The following is a 24263-nucleotide window of genomic DNA, read 5'->3' on the forward strand; positions in this document are numbered from 1 at the left end:
ATTGAGTACACATCATATTGGCCTAGCTACGCCCCTGATTAGAATAGGAATAGCAGTACTGTAGTTGAAGAGTTGCCGTCGTCAATTTGATTTGATGGTTGCAATGTAGATTTACAACAAAACAAGTTTCAGTGGGATTGACAATTGTGGTATTGAAATATAATGAAAGTTTGCAACCGATTGTCATTTCTTAAAAATGTGAGTTAGATACCTTGTGTTCTATTAAGGTATATAGGTCATATTTTTCCTAGACAAGTGCCTGTGTCTTGTTCCCAGTATTTAAGCACTGAGATCGATGAATTCTTAGATGATATTTTCAATTTTTTATAAAATCCAAGGTTACAACTCCTTCATACAATTTCTCTTTTGAATTATTTCACATTTTGTTTTGCCTAGGACTTTTATATCTTGCTATATGGTATATGGTTTTGCTCATTGTTGAAGGCTGTAGTGATCGATAATTGTTTACATCCTCCTCCTTTGGTCTCTGGTGGATAGTTGTCTCATAAGCAATCATACCACATCTCCTTATTTAATATTGCTTTAATACAACAGAACTCTACATTACAATATGTTGATGGTTTCGGTAAAATACAAACAAAAGAAAATGCTTTCAAATTGTTATTTATTAATAACAAATAGTATATGTACATAACTATTATGTATTGAACACTAGGTAAATAACTGACCAATCTATGCTATAATAATAATCATAATTTTGCTCAATATCTTTTTCCCGTAGAAAAGTTGTTCTTCTTTTTACTCTCTAGGTGGATACCACCAAAAAAATATACTTTATAATTTTAGATTTACAAACTCATATGTTTAAACATGATTTATTTTATGAAATGTGATTTGATGTTGCACCAAATTGATAAGCCTGATAATAAAAACTTGTGTTTCTAATACAAAACCCACTACAATTTTTGTTGCCTACCCGTCAATTTTCATTGGAAATATCTTAAACCAGAATTGTTCAAATAAGAATATTTACCTTGAAAAAATTAACTATAAAATTTAAAAATTATAGTTATAAGCTACTGTCCCAAATTTCTATTCATCATGTTTAAAGAAGCATTTTTTTGTTGGACCATATTAAATAAAGATATAATTTATCTACCTTTATACTTGTTGGTATGGAGATTTTAACACCCTTAATTGAAGCAAAGGAGAGAACAGGAAACGTAATTATGTTAAAATCTCTATATCTATGTGTGTAGAGGTAGATGAAAAATTTACACTCAGTTAAAAGTCCTATTATGTTATAAACCAGAATGATATGGCATTTGAGTAGTTAGAATTGCAGCATCACTTACATTCCGTGATGAACCTAGCAGCGATTCAATGCAAAAATATGGTCAGTTTAATCACAATGAGTATGGTTCCTATAGTACTAATATCAGACTAATTCCTTAAAAGAAAACAAAGCATAGCCATTGTGCTTTATCAAAATAATTGTTTGCCGAAGCTGACATTAAGAGCACAAAACAAATAATTTCCCTGACTATAAAAATCTAGCTGGACAAATCACACTAAATGGTAAATCAGATTACTTTGATTTTAAGCTGTGCTTCAATTTTTTTTTAAATATGCACACTTTCTGATAAAAAGTATAAACAAATATGTATTGACCTATAACCTATTATACTTGTATAATTCCATCTAAAGTGCACATTCAAAAATGGATAAACAGTTTTTTTTATGTTCTGAATATGGTATTTGATTGACCCAACATTTTTCTCTAGCAAGGATTGTTAAGTTTTGCTACTCAGTTCTTTACATCTATAACCAAATACATGTACACTGTTGACTTAGTCCTACAAATGTCCATGTAAGGATATACGATATCAGAAAAACAGAGTTGCATCAGCAATATTTTAAAACCAGGGCAATGTATTGTGCAATAATTTCACAAAAGAAGTTTGTGGAAATGTAGATTTCAGCCATTCTTTCTTCTTAGGAATGTTTAACATATGCAAGATTTGTTTTTGCCACAAACAAAGTATAATTTATACCATTGCATAGGTAGCTCATAAAGTCATAATACTACTTAATTTTAGAGCAAAAATTTGTGACAATACTGGTGGTAGTTATGCTACATTTACATAAAGTACATGCAGTTATGATAAAAATACAATGTGGACTCATTACTTGTGAGTTGGGTTTCTGTAAACAATAAAATAAAAGACGAGATAAGAATTCAGAGGATAGAATAAAGAAAGAAAAAAGAAGACAGGAAAAAGTAAGAATTCCTGACATCTAAACTATCCAGTCTTTCTCATTTTCAGTATATGTATATGCATACTTTAAATGCAGATCATATACTATATAAATATTTTTTGGCTGGAAGTTGAGTTTTAAACTCAAATTTAAACAAAAAAAAATCTATTCTGTAGCATGATATCTAAATATCCCTCAATATTAATGACTATGTTCTTAATATGATATCTAAAGCTCTTCTTTAGCACCTTAATGAACCATTTCCAGAAATTACCAATAACATGTCTTTTTTTTTGTATAAGAAATGCATGGCTTTCTTTATCATATTCCTTAATGCAAGCAAATCATATTTTTTCCTTTGGATTGTTTTATTAAAAGATTGTTTCTTATAATCTCAGGGAAGATAACTGATTTCAGTTTCCCATTTTAGTGCATGTAAGAAAATGTTTTAGCATAGCACTTTAAGAGATAATTTTTGGGAAGTGTAACATATTGAACTTTTATAAAAAGTAGGACATACATAAGTTTTAATATGTATCAGAAAAAAACATCATTTACACATCAAGTTTTCTCAAGTAAGTAACAATTAGTATACATCTTGTATTTACATATATAACAGTAAACATAATATAACAAACAAACCAACAGGTGGGTGTGGTCTACAGTACACAGGTGGGCGTCGACATATATTCTTTTAGTTATTATCGAAGGTAACAAGAATTATCATGTTAAGGCAAAATAAAAACAAAAGAATAGTTATCAATTTCTGACCAACCAAAGAAATTCTGCTATCTAAAATTTGCTACTTTCTAAAGCTAATGCTAATGTTAATAATAGACAATTTCTCAATTTTTTCCAGTTATTAAAAAAAAAATCCAACGACAAAAAACAAAACTTTAGAGCACATACAATTACCTATATGACATTTTTTTATATTATAAGATTTCAGGCATAATTTTGCCAAAAAAAAAGAATGGGCTGTACAACATCAAAAGAAAAACTGTTTAATGTCTGAAAGTTAATCACTACTGTGGAATTTATAACAAGAGAAAAAGAATTCAAAACCATATCCATTCCTAAGAGAATGAAAATAAACTTTTAAAATTTAAAAGTAATTGGCATTATAAGTTAAGTTGATGGCAAAATTTTGTATATATGTAACACTCCCAAACGTGTCCATCCCCCCCAAACGTGTCCAATTACCCCAAACGTGTCCTCAAAATCCCAAATTGCCTAAACATGTCCGATTTCTAATCCCCCAAACGTGTCCGATATTTGTTATTCGCTAAAACGTGTCCACTTTAAATCGCCTTAACGTCTCAAAACTTTTAGCGCTATTATGTCTTCAGGTACTTATCGATTATGAATTATAAGGTTGGTATCAGGGATGGTAATGATACATGCAAATTTATTCTTCTTGTTCATGTCTCTTTCGTGATACTCGAACCAAAAATATTTTAAAACTAAAAACTTAATACCAGTACATACTTTGAAGAGCTGATAAAAAATGTGCATCATCTTTTTAACCGTCACATTACGTTAAATCAATTGTGAAAGAGGTAATAATCGACTGACACAAATAATGGATCAACTGATTGCTTAACGTTTTGTGGCAAATTATTTCATACATATTTAAGTCAATAAATTGATTGGTTGTTTGTTGCTTAATGTCCAGTGGCAAATATTTCATGCATATTCAAGACGAGAACATATTTACAATAAATACAATATGTAGATCTATCTCTCCCTACACAAGGCTTAGGATTTAACATCCCCATTCTGACCGGACGTGGCTGCGTACTTTACATACCGCACAGCCGAACGGACGCCCCACTTTGGCAAGGGTTTTACTGTCGGTCGGAAGAAGACCTAAGTGACCATATTTCTATTCTCTAGTCTTACTTGGGAATAGGACAATAGATGAAAGAGTAAAAGGAGTATACGTCATTGAAAGAGCAATAACCAAATTTGTTATTGAAGAACATTATATATTTAATATTGGTGGACATGTTATTGCTATTTGAAGGCAAACAATTAACTTATAATAACTAAATGGGCCTTTAAAAATATGAACAAGATTGAGTGTTCATATAAAGGGGACGTTTAGGCTTTATATGGACATGTTTGGGCGTTCTTAAAAAAAATGACACAAAAAGGCGATCTTAAAAAGGACACGTTTTGGCGCCCTTTAGCACCTAGACATGTTTTGCGGTTCAGTGACGTTATATGGACACGTTTGGGGGAATCGGACACGTTTGGGGGGATGGACACGTTTCTGAGTGTTACATATATGTGGAAAGAAATGAGAATCTACCATATAAATTCATTTTGCCTTAGCATGAAGATAATATAAACATTCAAAAGACAGTTTTTTTTTTATAAATGCTTGTCAGAAAAAGTATGGACATATAATAGATACATTCAGGACTGATACATTTGATACTGAAAGAAAAATATACATCTAAATTGTAACATAATTTTTAGTGTCAATAGGGTAATAATTTTTTTTTTAACACTTAAAATAAAAATAACCTGTAGAATAATGACAACTTTGAATAATATTCATATTCAAATCACAGTATTATCATTATTCACTTATAAGTTCAAAATACAATAATGTCTTTCCTTATCTATTTGGATTAATTTTGAACACATTTAATAAAATCAAAACTAAACATAAAACACAAACTTCACTAGTTTTATAAATACGAATATTTACATCTTGTTATTTATAAATCACTGTTATCACCAGAGATGAAATTCCATACACATCAAATTATTACTGAACAATGTATATATTATACCCAATCCCAGTCTCCTTCGGAAAAATTAAAATGAAAACAAAACTAAAGCAAACCCTTCCAAATGTTACACCATACAAAGTTTTACATGTTAAGGATTGAAACAAATTTAAATTGAATAAATCTAGAAATGAAGGATTAAGGTGGTACCAAACACCTTGACTAAAATTCATTTGGCTCGTTTAATTTTCATAAAATGTTGACAAAATATTTACTTTGACCCTTTGACAAAAATGTAAAAAATTTCAAAAAACTTGAACCACACACTTTATCGGAAAAATTTCATTTGATATTTAGCTGTTTGGCAAACACTAATTTCGATCATTGAGAAGCTTAATATTCCCTTGACAATAGAACGTGATTAAAACGTTCAGCTGGATTTTACAGAGTTATCTCCCTGTAGTGTTATGTACCACCTTAATGCTGTATACATCGTGTGACTGAACACATTCTTTATCCAACACAAATGTAAATACTCAAACACAATGTGAAAATAAAATGCAAATGAACTATTGAATAAATGCTTGAAATAAAAATTTCTGTAAATAGGACTCTTTCGTAAGTATCACAGCAGGAGGTAAGCAATATTCACAGAAATGATCAGAACACTAAAATTCTTTTGTTCAATGTAGCTTTACAAATCAGTCAAACAGATAAATAAATCTGTAAAAAAACATTTGCCAAATCCGAGGATTACTTTATATTACTCTACATTACAGCTTAGGAATGGCACATAATATTCTTTGCCAGGTTAGGATCCACTATCATTTATTATTACTGTTTAAATCAGACTCCTTTTGGAAAAAAAAATTCCACCAGACAAATAATTTTCCACATTAAATGACCACAATGTCCGGAAAGAAAAAACATCAAGGACAATAAAAATGACTGTTGGACTCAAATTTTCAATGCCTTACGCTAAAAAAAATTTATACATAATTTCAAAACATTGTTAAACAAGTTCTTAATCATGACAGTTTAATACAAATTATTGGAAATAATAATTGATAAATCAAAACTGTACATTCAAAGGTCTGTTGTGTTAACATTGCTTATAACTGAATGTCCAATAATGTATAAGTAGCCACTTATGTATACAAGATAAATGGCTATATTTCTACATTACGAGAAAATAGGTTGCCTTTCCCCACTACCATACATTAAGTAGTAAAGAAAAAAGTTGGTCCCAATTTTTATGCATGAAACAGATGACAAATTCATTTTAACCCTATTTCAGGGTACAATCATGAATTATTGTAATGTAAATATCATATGTGAGTTTCAAAATATTCATTTTCTTGTCAGATGATAGATGAAGTTGTATGAATTCTTTCAAAAACTTATTCTAAATCCAGGTAACTGTCTGCATTTAAGAATTTACCACTTTTCAAATATAAAACCTCCTTAATACTTCACCTTTAACATTTTCCTACATTAAAACACACCCTTATTGAATAGCATTAATGAGGTTCTAACTTTTAGCAGTGGTATGTATATAATAGCACTAAATCTACACTTTAATGAGGTAGTTCTAATTATCACATGGTTAATAAAGGCACATCAAACAGATCACATGCTCCTTCAGAATCGTCTAAATTGAAATAATAATCTTTATCACTTGGGGGTGGACTCAATCTGAGAAGTGGTGCAAATGCTGAAAATAATGAGAAAAAATTTATTAAAACAACATTATCACATAATTTAATCAATTAGTTATCAAGGACTTTCACTGAATGCCCTTTTCAAATTAATATAATAGTTTCACTTTCCAAGATCAAAGGCTAGTGTGAAAAGATAAATATGAAATAACTCCTAATTTGTTTATTTCTTAATGTGTCATCTGATAGCCATCAACCCACCTTCAATAAACAATTATTTTAAATGCTTAAGACAATTAGCAATAATTCTTATATGACTTGCATATCTACAAATACTTGAATTGGATTGGTCCGTTAGCATTTTTTTCCTTTAGTTTACACTTCGATAGACCATGTTGCCAAAACTATTTCTTAACCTTCATTGCGATCTATCAATGCGCGATACAGATGCATGGGATCAAGGGGTTTAAGCAAATTGAGATTGAAAAAACAAATACATAACTGTTATCTCTATTCTAATGAATGATAAAATGAAATAATACATTAAAGCTTGGAAAATGCATAAATTTATAATAAAAATAAAATTCCGTGCAATTTCATGAATGAGCATGGCGTATTAACGTCTGATGGGAAAGCTTGACGTCATACAGATGAAAATCTCAAGATGAAGATTATTTTGTTTCTTGTACACTTCAAATTTAAATAATATCTCATTAAAATGAAGTCTTTGAGGTAGGTGTTATTTCATTTAAGATTCTTTTGCATTAATCGAACATTAATGGATTTAAGAAAATCAATATGGCAGCTTACTCCTTAGTTACGAAATGTTAATTGTGCATTTGATGGTAAATACCCGGTAGTAGCCAATGTACCAAAAATAGTTAATTAAAAATTGCAAATGTTTGGGTTAAGAATTATAAGGATTTAACACATTTTTTCTAGAGGTTATTGATGTTTAAACTTGGTCGCTGACTCACAAACTTTACATACAAAGTCCTTCAGACTTTTATTCAGTTTGTGAGTTAATCGCCCCAGTTTACACATCAATAACCTATAGAAAAAATTCGTAAGGGTTCCGCGGAACCCAGTGTCTCGCCTACTTTTTCTGTTAATCGCAGGCTCAACAAAAATGAGGAAGTAAATCAATAAAAATATTCCTCTTGAAACTATCTTTTGATTGTAAGAAGCTTCTGTCCAAGTTTGGTAAAAATCCAGGATAGTTTATGAATCTAATAAATGTTTAAAAACTTTAACTGCAGACTGAATGTAATGTTAACTGGAAGAAAACAAAATTTCCTTCTAGATACTAGCATTTGATCATAAACAAGCTTCTGTCCAAGTTTGGTACAAATCCAAAATAGTATAAGAAAGTTATTAAAATTCTAAAAACTTTAACCACAGAGTGAATGTGTTGTTTCCTGGCAGAAAATCTAAGTCCATTTAAAAGTAAAATACGGAAAAAATGGATTTATTTTTTTACAAAATTTCCTTCTAGATACTAGCTTTTGATCATAAACAAGTTTCTGTCCAAGTTTGGTACAAATCCAAAATAGTATAAGAAAGTTATTAAAATTTTAAAAACTTTAACCACAGAGTGAATGTGTTGTTTCCTGGCAGAAAATCTAAGTCCATTTAAAAGTAAAATAAGGAAAAAATGGATTTTTTTTTTTACAAAATTTACTTCTGGATACTATCTTATGATCATAAACAAGCTTCTGTCCAAGTTTGGTACAAACCCAGGATAGTTTAAGAAAGTTATTAAAATTCTAAAAACTTTAACCACAGAGTGAATGTAATATTTCCCGGCAGAAAAACTAAGTCCATTTATAAGTAAAATACGGAAAAAATGGAATTTTATTTTTACAAAATTTACTTCTGGATACTATCTTATGATCATAAACAAGCTTCTGTCCAAGTTTGGTAGAAATCCAAGATAGTTTAAGAAAGTTATTAAAATTTCAAAAACTTTAACCACAGAGTGAATATTTGTGGACGCCGCCGACGACAACGACGCCGATGGAATTTAGGATCGCTATGTCTCGCTTTTTGGACTAAAGTCGAAGGCTCGACAAAAATGTGTTTAATCCTATAATGTACTTCATCACTTTTTAAAGCAACTGTACTTCTGAAAGAATCTCAGTGAGCAAACAGCAAAAAGTTTATAAAAGGTTCTATGGAACCAAGGGTCTCTCCTGCAATATTAATGCGAGTGGAACACTTATCGTTGGATTTGCGACCTGCTCACCTGCAGGGAAGTTTATGCATCGAAATAGGGACAATATCAACCCCCAAAATATACATGTTAACATTATACAAAATAACAACACAAACTTCACAAATGGGACTTTGAGAAGGGTTTTTTGTCTGATGGCTGTAATGAAAGAGTAAAGGGAGAGAACTCTTACCTTCTGATGACATTAACTCTTCTATCAGGTCACCATCCATACCATCTATATAAAATACAACATAGTTTAATATATCAACACTATCCAATATACAAATGATCACACATCCAAAGAAGAACCATTAAAATATATGAGGATTATAGGGAAGTTTTTTATTATTAATTGTTCTATTGTACCAGGAACTACAACTGTAAGAGCTGTTCCAGAATTAAATGCAAAAGGGGGGGGGGGATTTTTAAGACACCAATCACCCATAAAATCAAAATTTTTATTTTATTTATAATTTTTACAAAATTCTAAGAAAAATGCAACCACCAATATTGAATTAATTTTTAGTACCTCCCATCCCGCCCTCACCCGATAAATTTTGGAACGCCCCAATATAAAATTCCATGGTTTTCAAGTTACTTGTGTTCTTTAAATTAGAGTACCGGTAATCATTCAATATAAAACGATTTTTTCATCGTGTATTTACTTTATCTTCTGATATCAATATAGCCCTCAATTTCATATCATGTGATTGATTACACACGGGGATACATGATTTGATGTTAGGGGGATGCTGCTGAGAATTAGGATTACAGATCCTTGTTTTGACACAAAATTGGCTGTATATTTACCTTTCATATTTTTTATAACTTTTTTTAGGGGAGTGGGGGGGGGGGGGACCTTGATTAGGGAAATTTCTTGGGAGTAGAAGGGAAAACATATACTCCTTGTTCATTAACTTTAAATTAATCCTGCTGTTCATAAAAACCTTATAAAAATAGACTGCTATAAATTGGAACTTATTGTTGATAAAAAGAAACTAGATTCTTTTTTGGCTCAAACTTAGCATGCTTAGATTTTGTGTTCTTAAACATATATAGCATATTGGTTTTTCTTTGCAGCTGTTTTCATATTCATGCAACTGATTAGTTTGGATACCTATCATTAACATCTAATCAAATTTCCATCTACTAAAAGTCAATTCAATTTTTATACATATTTCTTACCTAGATCTGCTCTGGAGGGGTCAAACAGGTCATTTGGATCTAGCAAGTTTGATGTAGAAACTACAAAAAATAAAATGCTATAATGTCATTCTTATCATAACATTCTAAATTACTTTTTACACTGTTAAACAAAATTGTTGGCTTTATTCATTATTGCACAGGGTTGACTCTTCAGCCAGTAAATGCCAGTTTTTCAAAAGCTTTTCAGATTTCTGCAATTCTTCTTTCAAAAAAATAAAGAAATAAACTCTTTACTTACATGGAAGTGCTGATGATGTTGATGGCTGTGGTTGTGTTTTCCGTGGTGATGATCGAGTTGCCATTCTGGATGTATCGATGTCGGCTGCAGGCTGAGACTGCCGTAATGGAGATTTCATGGGTGACCGCACATTCTACAAAAAAATAGATTTTTTTAACCTTATATAGTTCAGTGTTTAATAAATGGAATAAAAATATTCTTATAATCAAACATTGTTGGACTATTGTAAATGGAATCTATTTATATTCTTCATATTTGCAGGTTACTTTATGATTGAAAATGATGTAAAATTCTTCCTATTTGAATAACTTGGGGAAGATTTAAATACATCAATATAAATTACCTGTTAGGAGTTCTGCTCAATGTTCACTATGAACATGTACAATGTATATTCTACAGCCAAATATTTTTAACAGAAATACGGTAAATTTTGTAATATTTTCATTATTGCAAAAAGAAAGTAAAGGGAATGGAAAATTTATATGAAAACAAAAATTCAAATATTTTATTTTTTCGGACTACTAAATTACTAAAACTAATTTAACCACATAGCCTAGGTTAACATTTTCCCTATATAGCCAGATAAAATCAATAAGGGTATTTTCATCCCTTGTGGGAAAAAAAACAGGGGCTGCTTGGAGGATCTTGTTACTTAAGTTTTTCTGGCAATGGATAGAGTAATATTTTTAAATTTAAAAAAATTTGTAAGGGTTCCGCGGAACCCAGTGTCTCGCCTACTTTTGCTGTTAATTGCAGGCTCAACAAAAATGAGGAAAAAAATCAATAAAAATATTCCTTTAGATACTATCTTTTGATTGTAAGAAGCTTCTGTCAAAGTTTGGTATAAATCCAGGATAGTTCATGAATCTAATAAATGTTTTAAAAACTTTAACTGCAGACTGTATTTAATGTTAACTGGAAGAAAAACTAAGTCCATTTATAAGTAAAATACGGATAAACAGGTACAAATTTTAACAAAATTTCCTTCTAGATACTAGCTTTTGATCATAAACAAGCTTCTGTCCAAAATTTGGTACAAATCCAGGATAGTTTAAGAAAGTTATTAAAATTTTAAAAACTTTAACCACAGAGTGAATGTATTGTTTCCTGGCAGAAAAACTAAGTCCATTTATAAGTAAAATACGGAAAAAAAGAAATTTTTTTTTTAACAAATTTACTACTGGATACTATCTTATGATCATAAACAAACTTCTGTCCAAGTTAGGTACAAATCCAGGACAGTTTAAGAAAGTTATTAAAATTTTAAAAACTTTAACCACAGAGTGAATGTATTGTTTCCTGGCAGAAAAACTAAGTCCATTTATAAGTAAAATACGGAAAAAATGAAATTTTTTTTTTAACAAATTTACTTCTGGATATTATCTTATGATCATAAACAAGCTTCTGTCCAAGTTTGGTACAAATCCAGGATAGTTTAAGAAAGTTATTAAATTTTAAAAACTTTAACCACAGAGTGAATGTAATGTTTTCTGGCAGAAAAACTAAGTCCATTTACAAGTAAAATACGGAAAAACAGGAATTTTATTTTTACAAAATTTACTTCTGGATACTATCTTATGATCACAAACAAGCTTCTGTCCAAGTTTGGTAGAAATCCAGGATAGTTTAAGAAAGTTATTAAAATTTCAAAAACTTTTAACCACAGAGTGAATATTTGTGGACGCCGCCGCCACCGCCGACGGAATGTAGGATCGCTATGTCTCGCTTTTTCAACTAAAGTCGAAGGCTCGACAAAAATGGACAATTTCAGAGGAGTGGGTTGGAAAGAAATCTATTAAAGGATTTTAACTGGCCTAAGTCACCCTATAATTCTGAAAAAGTGGACATGCTCTTGGAAAGATCACAATTACAATGAAGATAGGGTACACTTTCTTCATAGAACAATCTTTCCCTGGTATTTTCAGGGTTCAAAATAACAATTTGATTTCGTTGACATCATAATGTAATTAGGTCACTCATACCAAACTATTACTTACCTTTCCCTGTTTATTTGTATTTTTAGGATCAGGATCAACATTTTGATTTTGTGGATCTTCCTGAGGTGGGGGTACCTGTACAACAACAGGACTTGTTTCCTCTGTGTCTTTATTTACTAGCAGAACATTTATGGCACCTGATGTACTTTTAAGATGAATCTGATAGTTCTTTTTATAATTCAGACCCTGAAAAGAAAAGAGAACAGATCTTAGATGATATGATGATCCAAAATATAATTTACCATCCACTCTAGTCATCGTTACACTTGTCTCATGGTGATGATTTCTAAGTTTTCTCCTTTATTTCATACAGTTACATAGATAAATTGGTTATATTTAGTTGTGAATGAAGCCTTCTTATTTTCTTTCATTTCTCAGTTTGTAAAAATACCTCCATAAATGCCTTCATAATAATTTTTCTTAAATCTGTTTTATATGAAATATATAGCATAATTGCATATAACATATACTTATGGCTATTCACTGTACCGGTACATTAAAATATTGAGGACCAATTAAATCCCAAAATTCACCTAAAGTTACTGTAATACTTACCAATTCTGGAATAGGAACTTCTAGTTGTGTACCTGAGGGAGCTTGTATAGCCAGTAATGTATCACCTTTAAAACACCGACAGATATCTTCATGTGTTACATAGGCTAATCTTGTTAGCATTAAGGAAATTTGTTAAATCACAGATTTTTTACCCATTTGGTGCCCCATTATCATTAAATATCCTTTCGATTGAATATTCAATCAAATGCACACTTAGCAATATAAATTGTACAGCTTCTTAAAATGTTATGATATAAATCTGTCCTGATGTATTCCTTTCTTCCTGGTCCAACCTGCAATTGTTCACATCTTTTTTCGTTGGTCTTTATGTACGGATTGGCAATCATAGCACATCGCCTGATTTCATAGTATGGGTGAGATAGTTCCCAGCTAACCCTTTGCAGAGTTTGATTAAAGTGTCAAATTTCTATTAATGATTTTGATATTTTGATGGCATTCCAAAAAGATTATACCTTGCTAGATGATGTATGCAGAAATAACATTTTGTGTGGACCTCAAGAAAAGGGAAACCATATTTGCCAAAATCTTGTTTAAAGTCATCATAGAAACAGGTTCTACACTGCATCATATGGAAGACAGCATTTCTCCCATAAAAAATTACATTTTCCCATATTAAAAAGTTATGATTGCATTGTGGTTTGAAATTTGAAGATTGAACTAGTTTACATGTAAAAATGGATTATCCCACTTCATGCAGTGGTAAAATCTATATATGAATAGAGCAACAATCAGTTCGATTTGATTGATCAGAATCACTATAAACACACTGATATGTCCTACATATAACAGGTTGACCAAATGACAATGATCAAGCAAGATTAAACTCATTAACCATTATCACTGCTTTATCACATCCCTTCACAATTAGAGCATCTTGCCATTTTTTCTTAATGAATGGAGAAAGTTTCAGACACCTGAACCTACTTTTATGGTAAGTAATTAGTTTTGGCATGATGTGGACAAACCACTTATACCATTCAGTCATTTAGGACATCTACAACTCCTAGGTAAAAGGATACCGAGTATTTGTGACTTCATCTGTAACATTTTTTATACTTTGTTGAACCCACAATTTGTGCTGGTCTAATTCTTTTTCCTGTCTGTCTAAATCACTGATTTCATTCTTCAAAGTCATAAGCCTTTCTGATACTTCTGTTCCAGTTGACTGGCTGTAAATGTAGAAAATGTAATTATTGAGTGCTACAATTTTTCTCAGTGTTCTACTTTGAAATTTAGAGAAAAGGGGTGCAGTCCTATATATAAAAGGTTACTGAAGAACGGTAAAAGTGATGCTACCCAAATTTGTACTTGATCTGAGTTTTGTTGTTATAATTATTATGTATAAGTTTCATAACATTTGGTTGAGGCAAACTTAAGTAAGAGAACGGAAACGAAAAATTTAGTAATTTTTCCATTTGTAAAGGGGCATAACTCTAGAACGGTTTAAGTGACACCACCAAAATTCAAACTAGATCTGTGTTTTGTGGTTATAAGCATTGTGTGTAAGTATCACAACATTTGGTTGAGGCAAACTGAAGTCAGAGAACGGAAACAAAACATTCAGCAATTTTTCCATTTGTAAAGGGGTATAACTCTAGAACGATTAAAGTGACGCCACCAAAATTCAAAGTTGATCTGTGTTTTGTCGTAATAAGCATTTTGTATTAGTTTCATAACATTTGGTTGAGGAAAATTAAAGTTAGAGAATGAAACCAACTTTAGGATGTACGTACGTACAAACAGACAAGGGTAAAACTTAATGCCCCCTCCGCTACGGCGGTGACATAAAAATTACTTTAGCTAGAGGCTCTCAAGAGCCTGTATCACTCACCTTGGTCTATGTGCATATTCAACAAAGGACACTTTATCTATTATAATTTTTGAGATATAAGGCAAAAACGCTAAAAATTGGGCCAGGTGAGCTAAAAATTGTAAAATGTGTCATTCAAGGGCAACAACACCTATAAGAAGTTGTCTGTTAGAACAATTGGTAGAGCTCAACATTCTGAACATTTTTGCCCTGTCAGATTTTTTCTATTTATAACGGTTTCAAAATAATAGACAAAACTTGCATTTTACCCCTATGTTCTATTTTTAGCCATGTCGGCCATCTTGGGTGGCAGGCAGGGTCATTGGACACATTTTTTAACTAGATACCCCAAAGATGATTGTGGCCAAGTTTAGATAAATTTGGCCCAGTTTTTTTTTTAGAGGAGAATATTTTTGTAAAAGTTAACAACAACGGACAACGACTACAACGGATGCCAAGTGATGAGAAATAAAAATGACATCATTGATATATTTAGAACAGATCTATTTTTAGATTCATGCACAATTTATGTAATTTTCCAACAAGTATGGTTACATACATGCACATCATTCTGTAACTTTAATATCTTTCTATATATATCATTGATAAAGTTCTTGAAATATTCATGGATAGGAAAGTACAAATAATGAACATTGTGCTCAATGTACAGGGTTTTTTTTTTTAATCTCAAAAAGTCTGAAAAAAGAGTCACAGCTGTTTTTTTAGGAAAAATCCTTCAAGTTGTAAACCAACTTATTAAGATTTTAATGCTTGCTTTTTTCAAATTAAGGTATGTCATATCATTATAGTATGTATGTAAATCTTACTTTTCACAGGACACAGATGTATCTGTAGGGTACCCTGGACATGCTCCTCTGAAAAAATTTAATACTTCTATATGTATACAATTATAATCATGATAATACACTATGATCATTTTTATATTTTTTGAGCAGTTGTATCTACTGTGGATTCATCATTATTCGTTGGATACCAATTTTCGTGGATTTCGTTGGCACAAGTGAACCACAAATTCAAATATTCAACAAATTACAAATTTTATCTATGCTTTGTATGCAGAGATTGGCAAAACCACAAAAATCAAATATCCACGAAAATGCAAGTTTTCCTGATTCCACGAAAAATTGATACCCACGAAAATAAATGAATCTACAGTAACTTACAAATTTTTATTATGGATTAATCTTTTTCAATTCTCATTTGTGATATAAAAAAAAATTGCATGGGTTTTATTACCATATCTTGCACATAATTAATCTCAAGTGGAATTGTACCTGTATTACAATGTCATAAACTTTATAATATTCTCAATCTTGATAAAGCTTCATACTTGTTACTTTTTCAAAAGATTACAATTTACAACTGATTTCAGACATGATTATCTGTTTATTAATTTACTTATCTAATTACACAATGTATTGTATTTGTATTTCAGAGAAAATTGTACAATACTTACTTCCACTGAATGCTATTTTTAGATTTCTTTTCTATCAAACCAATACCCTCTAACACGTTTGTTATGTCATAAATTCTTCTCTTTTGCCTGACTGCTAATTGGTCAGCTGCCTGTATATATAAAAAAAGAAAATATATATACCCATACATACATTTTTGTACATTTATAAAACTTTAGGATACTACAGATATCTGGCCCAGTTCTTTAAATGTTGCCAAAAGATAAAGTAAATCACTAAAGAATTTGAAATTATTGCCAAGCTATTCTTACCAATTGATTTCTGATCTATTCAAAAACTGGCCAAAAATCTTTAAAAGGTAGGCAGCTAAAATATTTCTACAAACAGCACAGATAAATAACTAAAGCTTTCAAAAGTTTAAGACTATTAGATTCAAATTGACTTAAAACTTTCAATTGGGTTTATAAATTTCTATTGATCATTATTTAATAAGAAGAGTCCCTTTAAAAGGTTAAATATTCATACTGATGCAATGAAAGTCACGATATTTGACTACCTAGCAGTGTTCTAGAATTCCCCTTTCCCGACACATGTACATTGTAGCAAGTTGATTTAGGTCACAGGAAAGTGGAAATTCAAACCTTTGTTGTCCGTGGCCAAGTAAAATTAAATTACAGAAACTTCCTATTCATACAGATCAAACGATCGATGTAACTGTTTGTATTCTTTTATTTCAATCAAAATCTCAAAGCGATATCGTTGTTGTTGGTGTAAATCATGCAGGGGTTCTAAAGTCTAGGGGAGAAAAACGTGGGCATGTGTTTCGCGATCACCATCATAAATATGCTTGCCAACTAAGCAAGGAAAATCTGTGAGGTCAAGTATCCATCTGATCTAGACGCAAAAACCTATTAACCGGAACGCTAACGGTTAAAGATTTAATATCCGGATCTCAAATTCATGATTTTTTTGCGTGTAATGTTTGACGATATTATCCCTTTTTTATGTGATAAAAGGAATAACAAAATTATGAAAACATTTATAAAATAGTATAAAATTCAGGGAAAGTTCAGTTAACTTGTGGGAAAGTGAATTTACTTGGAAAGTTGCATATGTATAAAAATCCTAGAACACTGCCAAGAATAACGGAAAGTTCTAATCTAATGAACCCATGCACAAATACTGTCTATACTGAATTTGTAATAAATATAACATTGACTTGTATAATAATCATGAGAATGTAAATTTTTATTTAGCAGGTTGGTTTAAAAAAAGTAGAAAGCATGGATCTGGGGACAGTGTCAGTTGTCCATTTTTTAGAACAAAACATATTGCAATGTATTAAACTTTAACAAAAACTAATTTTAAAATTTGGTAAATAATATATAATTGCAAAACATTTCATGCCATTAAAAGTTTTGGATGATTGATGATTAAGGATTATTCATCAGAAATTAAAATTTAAAAAATAAAGGAACATACGTATGAATTTTTATCAAGGTAAAGTTAGCCTCTTTGCATACTGGTGTACCATACATAATTTACATTTTGTACAAACATCATTGTACATGTAGACCAATTTTGAGTTCTTCTTGGAGAATGTCATCATTGAACAATTGGCTCTCACTGTGATGTAATAACATAAGCAATGTGACATTTGAAATTTAAGGGAAAGTCCTCTACTGACTTGCATGTAACTAATCTGCTCCTTGAGGGCGCTGTGTCAGATTAGCAAAATAAATATTTTTAACTGTATTACATTGTAATTCCATTTCAACATACAAATGTCTCTTGTTAAGTCATGTTATTTTTATTAAGGACATTTTAACATGTACAACAAACATTCAAATAAAAATAAAGGGAGATAACAATTTGACAGTGATTGAATATTTTGGAGAAATAAAGGAAATGTTGCAGACTAGTTTCAGAGTATATTCAAAAGGCCTTCTTAAATGTTATATTTGAACATTATTGGTTGTGATCACGTGCTATATTTTCCCCCTATTATTACTATTAGAAAAACCTATAAAAAAAATTGAATTCCTTTCAAATGACATGGACAATAAGCAATTCTATGAGCTGACTTTCAAAGAGCACTTATTTCAAACTCACAACTTTGAGATCAAGCACTCCATCTTTAGCTTCTTGCAGCAAAGAAACAAATTTGGTAGTCAGCAGTCCAAGGCTTTTTTCGTGACGGCTTGGTGTATTATCTGCCATCAGACCCTGAAACTCCATGGTTCTTTCATGTGTAACAACGCGTGAAAATATCTGGGTCATGCAGGTATGTCAGTAAACCAAAAACCAAAGCCGGTAAAATTTTCCATTATTCGGAAAAGGTAACTGTTTCCTAACGAATAAACTAAGTTTAATAATCGATCAAAATTACTATAAGCTGAAAATTTATTATATATATCGGTTATAACCTCAAAAAATAGTGCTACGGAATGCAAGAACATTTTAAAGGAACAGAGATGTTAAGACATGTTAGTGAAAATTTTAGAACGCAACAATTTCTTCATCATTCAAGTGTTTAATTCTATCACGGATACGATTTGCCAGCATCATGTCATCAACAGTTCAGACCATACGGCTATATGGTATTTATTTTGACAGCTAATAATTTTCAGTTATTTAGATATACAAATTTTTAATTTTACATTAATTACAATAAGACATACAATCACGTATGCACTATTTTTGCAACTTGCTTCAACAAAACTCTTACTATATACAAATCCTTGATTAGACTACTACAGTCTACACTGTTAGATGTACAGTATATGCATGTATGTAACAGCCTTAATTTGACTTTGTAGTGCATTAAAATCGTTTAGGCGATTAACATGGATACTATACCAAACCTGCTTTTCTCCCATTAGGGTTATGTTTTTCATTACCGGATACCCACATACAGGGTTATAACTTATGTTTCTCAATACCGGAAACCCACATACAGGGTTATAACTTATGTTTCTCATCACCGGATACCCACATACAATGATTATCATGAATCACGATTATTATGAAGTCCGAGAAATTTTTGCATGTCTATGGTTATTTACTGACATGTGCAAGACAACTCTGAGGTAGCAACTTGGACTGCAAATAAGTCACCTCAGACCGTCTTTAAAGCCAACTCAGACAAAGTTTTAAAGGAGAATTTTGACCATTTAAGTTATTTAATGAGTGCCTACGATGAAAAAGGCAAATCAGACTTTGTCTGAAGAGAAGTAATTATATAAGACTGGCAGCAAGTTAACTCCAATCGTCTATAATGCAAACTCAGACAAAAAGTATATAGGGAGAGTTTTGATGAATTTTTTGTGTGTCTACGACGAAAAAGACAACTCAGACCTCTATGAAGAGATGTCCGAACACCTTTAAAGACAATTCAAAATCACCTTTAGATTCACATGAAACAAATTTTTTTGATAATGTTTTGCAAATTCATCTACATTTAAATGATACTTTCATGTATAATCATGATAATACATGTATAACATTGAATCATTTATAATTATTCAAATAGATCAAACCCTCTTTTAATTCTTAATCTGATGAGTGGCATTATAGATGGTCCGAGTTGACTTTATAGAAGGTCTGAGTTGACATATTAGTCAGTCCAAGTTGTCCCATATTTTTATGGTTCCATGTGCTGATGTCAACAATTTCCCAAATGATTGTTCCGTGTGCTTGATGGAAGGCTCAGTAAATTTTAATATGAAAATCTGAACAACTTAATGAAAACCAACAGCAATCCAAACAATCTTCAAAACAAGTTGGCTAACCATATAAGAATAAGGAGATGTGGTATGATTGCTGATGAGACAACTATCCACCAAAGTTCAGATGAAGTGCCAGTGGATATAAGTTATTAGAGGCAACTGTACAGCCTTCCGATGTTTTTATTTGAAACCATGATTTCCGGTAAATTCACCTTTAACATAATTATTTGCTCTTGAAATTAGGCAGGTTCTACCTGATGAGCTTCTTTGGTTCTTTGTGCATGTTTGTTTTAATTATCTACCTTTCATGAATCGGGATGCAGAAAATCGTTTATGCTCCTATGATGTTTGCTGAAAATCCTGAAAAAAACACAAAAATTTGAGAGTTTTATTGCCCACCATGTTCAATGATGTTGCTCAGCCTACCTTGTTGCTGTCAAAAGGTCTTTCAGTACCATAATGGTAGAGACCAAAATCAACCATTCTGCCAATTAAGCTTCCTTTCAGGAGGTGGAATGAAAGACTTTATATGATATATGGTAGATGTGATTTTAGGCTACTACCTGTATAAAAGAATTTGGAAGGCTGATTTATCAAACAGACAGATTAACCTGACTCAACTGTATACTTATAATGCTTCACCACTGGCTGAAATAATGATTTAATCATTTAGCAATGTATATTAAAGTTAACATTGTGACTTGGATGGAGAGTTGTCTCATTGGCACTATATAACATCTTCTTACTTATATTAATAATAATAGATATTATCATTTTAATCATATGTTTATCAATTTATGTTGAAACATTTGATATACTTTACAAAACTAAAATAAACCTGATATATATAATATATTAATTTTATAGTTATAACCAACAATAATGTTTATAGTACAGTGTAAATGTATTTCAAGTATTCCATTGAAGAGACCAGAGTTATATATATATGTTTAAAAATCTAGGATGCAATAAAATACTTTACATGTGTCAATATATGGGTAATCCATTAATTATTGTCACTAAATCACTAAATTAAATCATAAACAAATGACATTATTCATCTATATTAGTTAATTAACAAATCAGTTTTCCTTGGTTGCTAGAAATGGGACATACCTGTATATAACCATGGTGGGTTAAAGTTATCTAAGATGAGTTAATGTAATCTTAGTCTGAGATGAAAAGAAAATGTTAAAAACTTCCAGAGTACTAAGAATATAAAATAAGGAGATGTAGTATGATTGTCAATGAGACAACTATCCACATGATCCAACAGAGTCCAAATGATGTGGATTTAAGCAATTATAGTGCACCATACAACCTTCAACTGTGAGTTAAACCAGGTTTTCCCTCAATGTATAGTCAGCTATATAAGGAGCAGACATGAAAAAATGTAAAACAATTCAAACAAAAAAAGTAATGGCCTGATTTACAAAATGATTTATGACAAAACAATACACGAAAAACAGATATTACAGACAGCAATCAAAGCAATCAGGGAATTATAGGCTTGTGACTTGGGACAGGGATCAATAAAATGTGACTGGGTTAAACATCCCTCAACACCCCCCCCCCCCCCCCCCCCCCCCCTTACCTTGGACAATGGTGCAACAGCACAAAGAAGCATATTTGTAAAAAAAACATTCATCTACTTTCATTTTTATTTCCAGATTGAATGATGTTACTAGAAAAAATGGGTTCTATTAAGGTTCCTCGATTAGATTTGGAAGAGTTTGGACATCAAGTTGACAATTCTACATCTACCATTCAGCGTCTCTACCAGCTCTACTGTGATCCTGTGTTAAGTGACTTACAGCTTATTGTGGGCGAAAAATCATATTTTGCCCATAAATTGATATTGAGTATAAGTAGCGATGTTTTCAAAACAATGTTGACAAGTCCTACTTGGCCAGAAGCGTATACTGATAAAATTTATTTGGAAGAGGAACCACAGTGTGGACTTGTTTTTGAAGATTTTCTTCAGTATTTGTACACAGGAAAGATTCACTTGAGTCATACAAGTGTTTTACCAGTAATAATTCTGGCTGATAAATATAATATTAGTGACTTATCAGCCGTTTGCGTAGAATACATGTGTAATCATTTAATTGCACCAAGGATGGAAAGCTGTGTGTTATCTTGGCTGAACTACTCTGTTATGTGTAACCATAGAAACTTGGAAAAAGTATGTGAAAGTTATATCAGTGCAAATTTTCAGTATGTCATGGAAACTGATGAATTCTTAACAATATCTTCTGATTTGTTATTGAAGTTTTTGAAATCATCAGACATTGTTATAACCAGTGAAATATCACTATACCACTATGCGATGAAATGGGTGGAGAAGAACATTCTACCTTCCATCAAACCAGAGACTTATTCACCTGAAAATCTGAACTTGTTAAAGCATATAGTTTCAGCAATAAGGCAATGTCTTATGTCAAGCGAAGATCTGTTATTACTTCAGAGTGGTACAAAGCAAATAGCTGAATATTTACGCAAGGTAACGGGGGTTAGCTGCTTTCCCGAAACCAAAAGCGAAGAATACCAAAATTTAAAATCACCTGTCTCAACGTTGATTAAGACAACAGAGAGTAATACTTCCCCAAGGATATATACTTGTGATGCATGGTGTACTGAAATTAGGGTACCTAGTATTAATGAGGTTCAACCAGGGGAAATATTGGGAGCATTCTACTCTACACCAAGTTCTTTTAATGCTGACAGTGATGAAAGCTGGGATTGGCATATTGACCTATATCCCAGGGGTGTTTTGTTTCGTGGTTGTATGATGATTGGTCACTATGGTAACCATAGTATTGATGAGGTGATCTATGAAAGAGTCCGTCTGGCTGTTTCGTCAAATTCATCTGATTGCAGATCTGTGAAAGTGACTGTGTTAGTTTATGGCCTTCAGAATGGTGTTGAATATGTTGTAAAGGCAATAACAAAGACATGTCTTTTCACTTCAGAACATGTAATCCACCATGTCAATGACCTTGTGGCTTTCAGTGACCTTGAATCTAAACAGTCTCCATTCCTTTTAGGTGAAGATCATAATGAATTTAAAATCAAAATAATTATCAGGCCTTTTAGTTCTCTAATAACATGAATTAAACATGTTAACGGTAATACAATGAAGTGATCTAATCATTTGTTAATGTGATCCCAGTTGTCATGGTTGTTATTTTTTCATTCTGATTAAAATACAGATCCTGTGACCAAGCTTTGCTTTCAGGGATCTGACAACAGTCCATTTCACTTCTTGTTCTGGAAATAATTGGATCAGCTGATGAAATTTCAGCCTTCAAGTTTTTGAAGGTGTGTATCATTCTGATAAAACCAGAGGATACCAAAAGGTCTTTAAAACAGAAAGTAGAACTGAGCATTTTCATATCCTTGTAAGCAAAGCTTGGACACTGATCTGTATTTTAATCAGATTGTTATTTTTTAGAATTAATATGTATCCATTGTCAGAGCTCAGACATTAATAAGTCTAAATCTGCTTTTGACTCATAGAGGTCTAAATTTGTAGGTTTCAAGATTTGTCTCCCTTTAATTTAAGACAAATTATGACTTCAATAAGTCAATTACCGGTAGTGTTAAGCAAGAAATATTTTACCAGAATTAAAAAGTTGCAAATATTGACTCCTACAAGTCGATAATTTACCAAAATTGGTCGACTTCAAGACCCAAGCATATTTATAAAAAGGTCATGCATCTACATGAAATTATGACAACATTGAAAGACAATGCTTTGTCGTCTAAAGGAAAATATGCATGAGAGCCTAAAAAAACGGAGATAATGTTTATTTACTTTACAATGCAACCATTTATAACCACACAAAATGAGGAAAATAATCTTATGTTAAGTAAAAATGTTCAATTAGATAATTAAATATAGATAGCTCAGGTCCTTGTGAACTCTCAGACAGGTTTATGATGTCATAGGTGGTGCACTTTGGCCACCAATTAAAATTAAGTCTTTTCATAAACATACATGTAAATAGACCTAAACAAGTCTGTCATTTTCTGACTTAAATAAGTCTGAAAATGAAAACACAATTTTATAATAAATACATTTTTTGACTTCTGTAAGTCAAAAACAAAAAACGACTTGTTTATGTCTGAGCTCTGACTTGTATTAGGCATTTACCATCATGACCATGTTTACAGTATATTTAAAAATGTTTTGTTTGATTGAAAGGTATTATTTTATGGATGATGTACATGTTGAGTTGCCATAATTGTATTAGCATGATTAGAGGAGCACATAATATTTTTATACGACCGCAAAAAATTTTTGCGGTCGTATATTGGTATGATGTTGGCGTCGTCGTCGTCCGAAGACACATTGGTTTTTGCACTCTAACTTTAGTTTAAGTGAATGGATCTCTTTGAAATTTTACCATAAGGTTCAATACCACAAAAGCAAGGT

General features: G+C 31.4%; 2 protein-coding genes across 2 annotated transcripts; one reads left to right on the forward strand and one right to left on the reverse strand.

The window, feature by feature from the left end:
* Positions 1-608: 608 nt before the first annotated feature.
* LOC127700368 (transcription factor E2F5-like) lies at positions 609-18392 on the reverse strand. Its single transcript, XM_052203810.1, has 10 exons — positions 18210-18392; positions 16139-16248; positions 15489-15536; positions 13871-14020; positions 12831-12939; positions 12276-12461; positions 10279-10411; positions 10020-10079; positions 9025-9069; positions 609-6675 (listed from the first exon to the last, which is right to left on the reverse strand). The coding sequence occupies exons 1-10, from the start codon at positions 18375-18377 to the stop codon at positions 6560-6562; spliced, it is 1125 nt and encodes a 374-aa protein (XP_052059770.1). The 5' UTR covers positions 18378-18392; the 3' UTR covers positions 609-6559.
* A 254-nt stretch (positions 18393-18646) lies between these two features.
* Positions 18647-24263, forward strand: LOC127700364 (BTB/POZ domain-containing protein 17-like). The gene is made up of 2 exons (XM_052203804.1): positions 18647-18697; positions 21496-24263. The coding sequence occupies exon 2, from the start codon at positions 21501-21503 to the stop codon at positions 22935-22937; it is 1437 nt and encodes a 478-aa protein (XP_052059764.1). The 5' UTR covers positions 18647-18697; positions 21496-21500; the 3' UTR covers positions 22938-24263.

This window comes from Mytilus californianus, unplaced genomic scaffold (assembly GCF_021869535.1).
Source record: "Mytilus californianus isolate M0D057914Y unplaced genomic scaffold, xbMytCali1.0.p SCAF_5, whole genome shotgun sequence".
Taxonomy (NCBI): domain Eukaryota; kingdom Metazoa; phylum Mollusca; class Bivalvia; order Mytilida; family Mytilidae; genus Mytilus; species Mytilus californianus.

Excerpts from the sequence above, each read along its gene's own strand:
- LOC127700368 (XM_052203810.1), bottom strand. The coding sequence starts at position 18,377 with ATGACCCAGATATTTTCACGCGTTGTTACACATGAAAGAACCATGGAG. Across the intron at positions 14,021-15,488 it reads ACATCTGTGTCCTGTGAAAA|CCAGTCAACTGGAACAGAAG; the intron begins GTAAGATTTACA and ends CTACATTTACAG. Across the intron at positions 10,080-10,278 it reads AACATCATCAGCACTTCCAT|TTTCTACATCAAACTTGCTA; the intron begins GTAAGTAAAGAG and ends TATTTTTTGTAG.
- LOC127700364 (XM_052203804.1), top strand. The coding sequence starts at position 21,501 with ATGATGTTACTAGAAAAAATGGGTTCTATTAAGGTTCCTCGATTAGAT.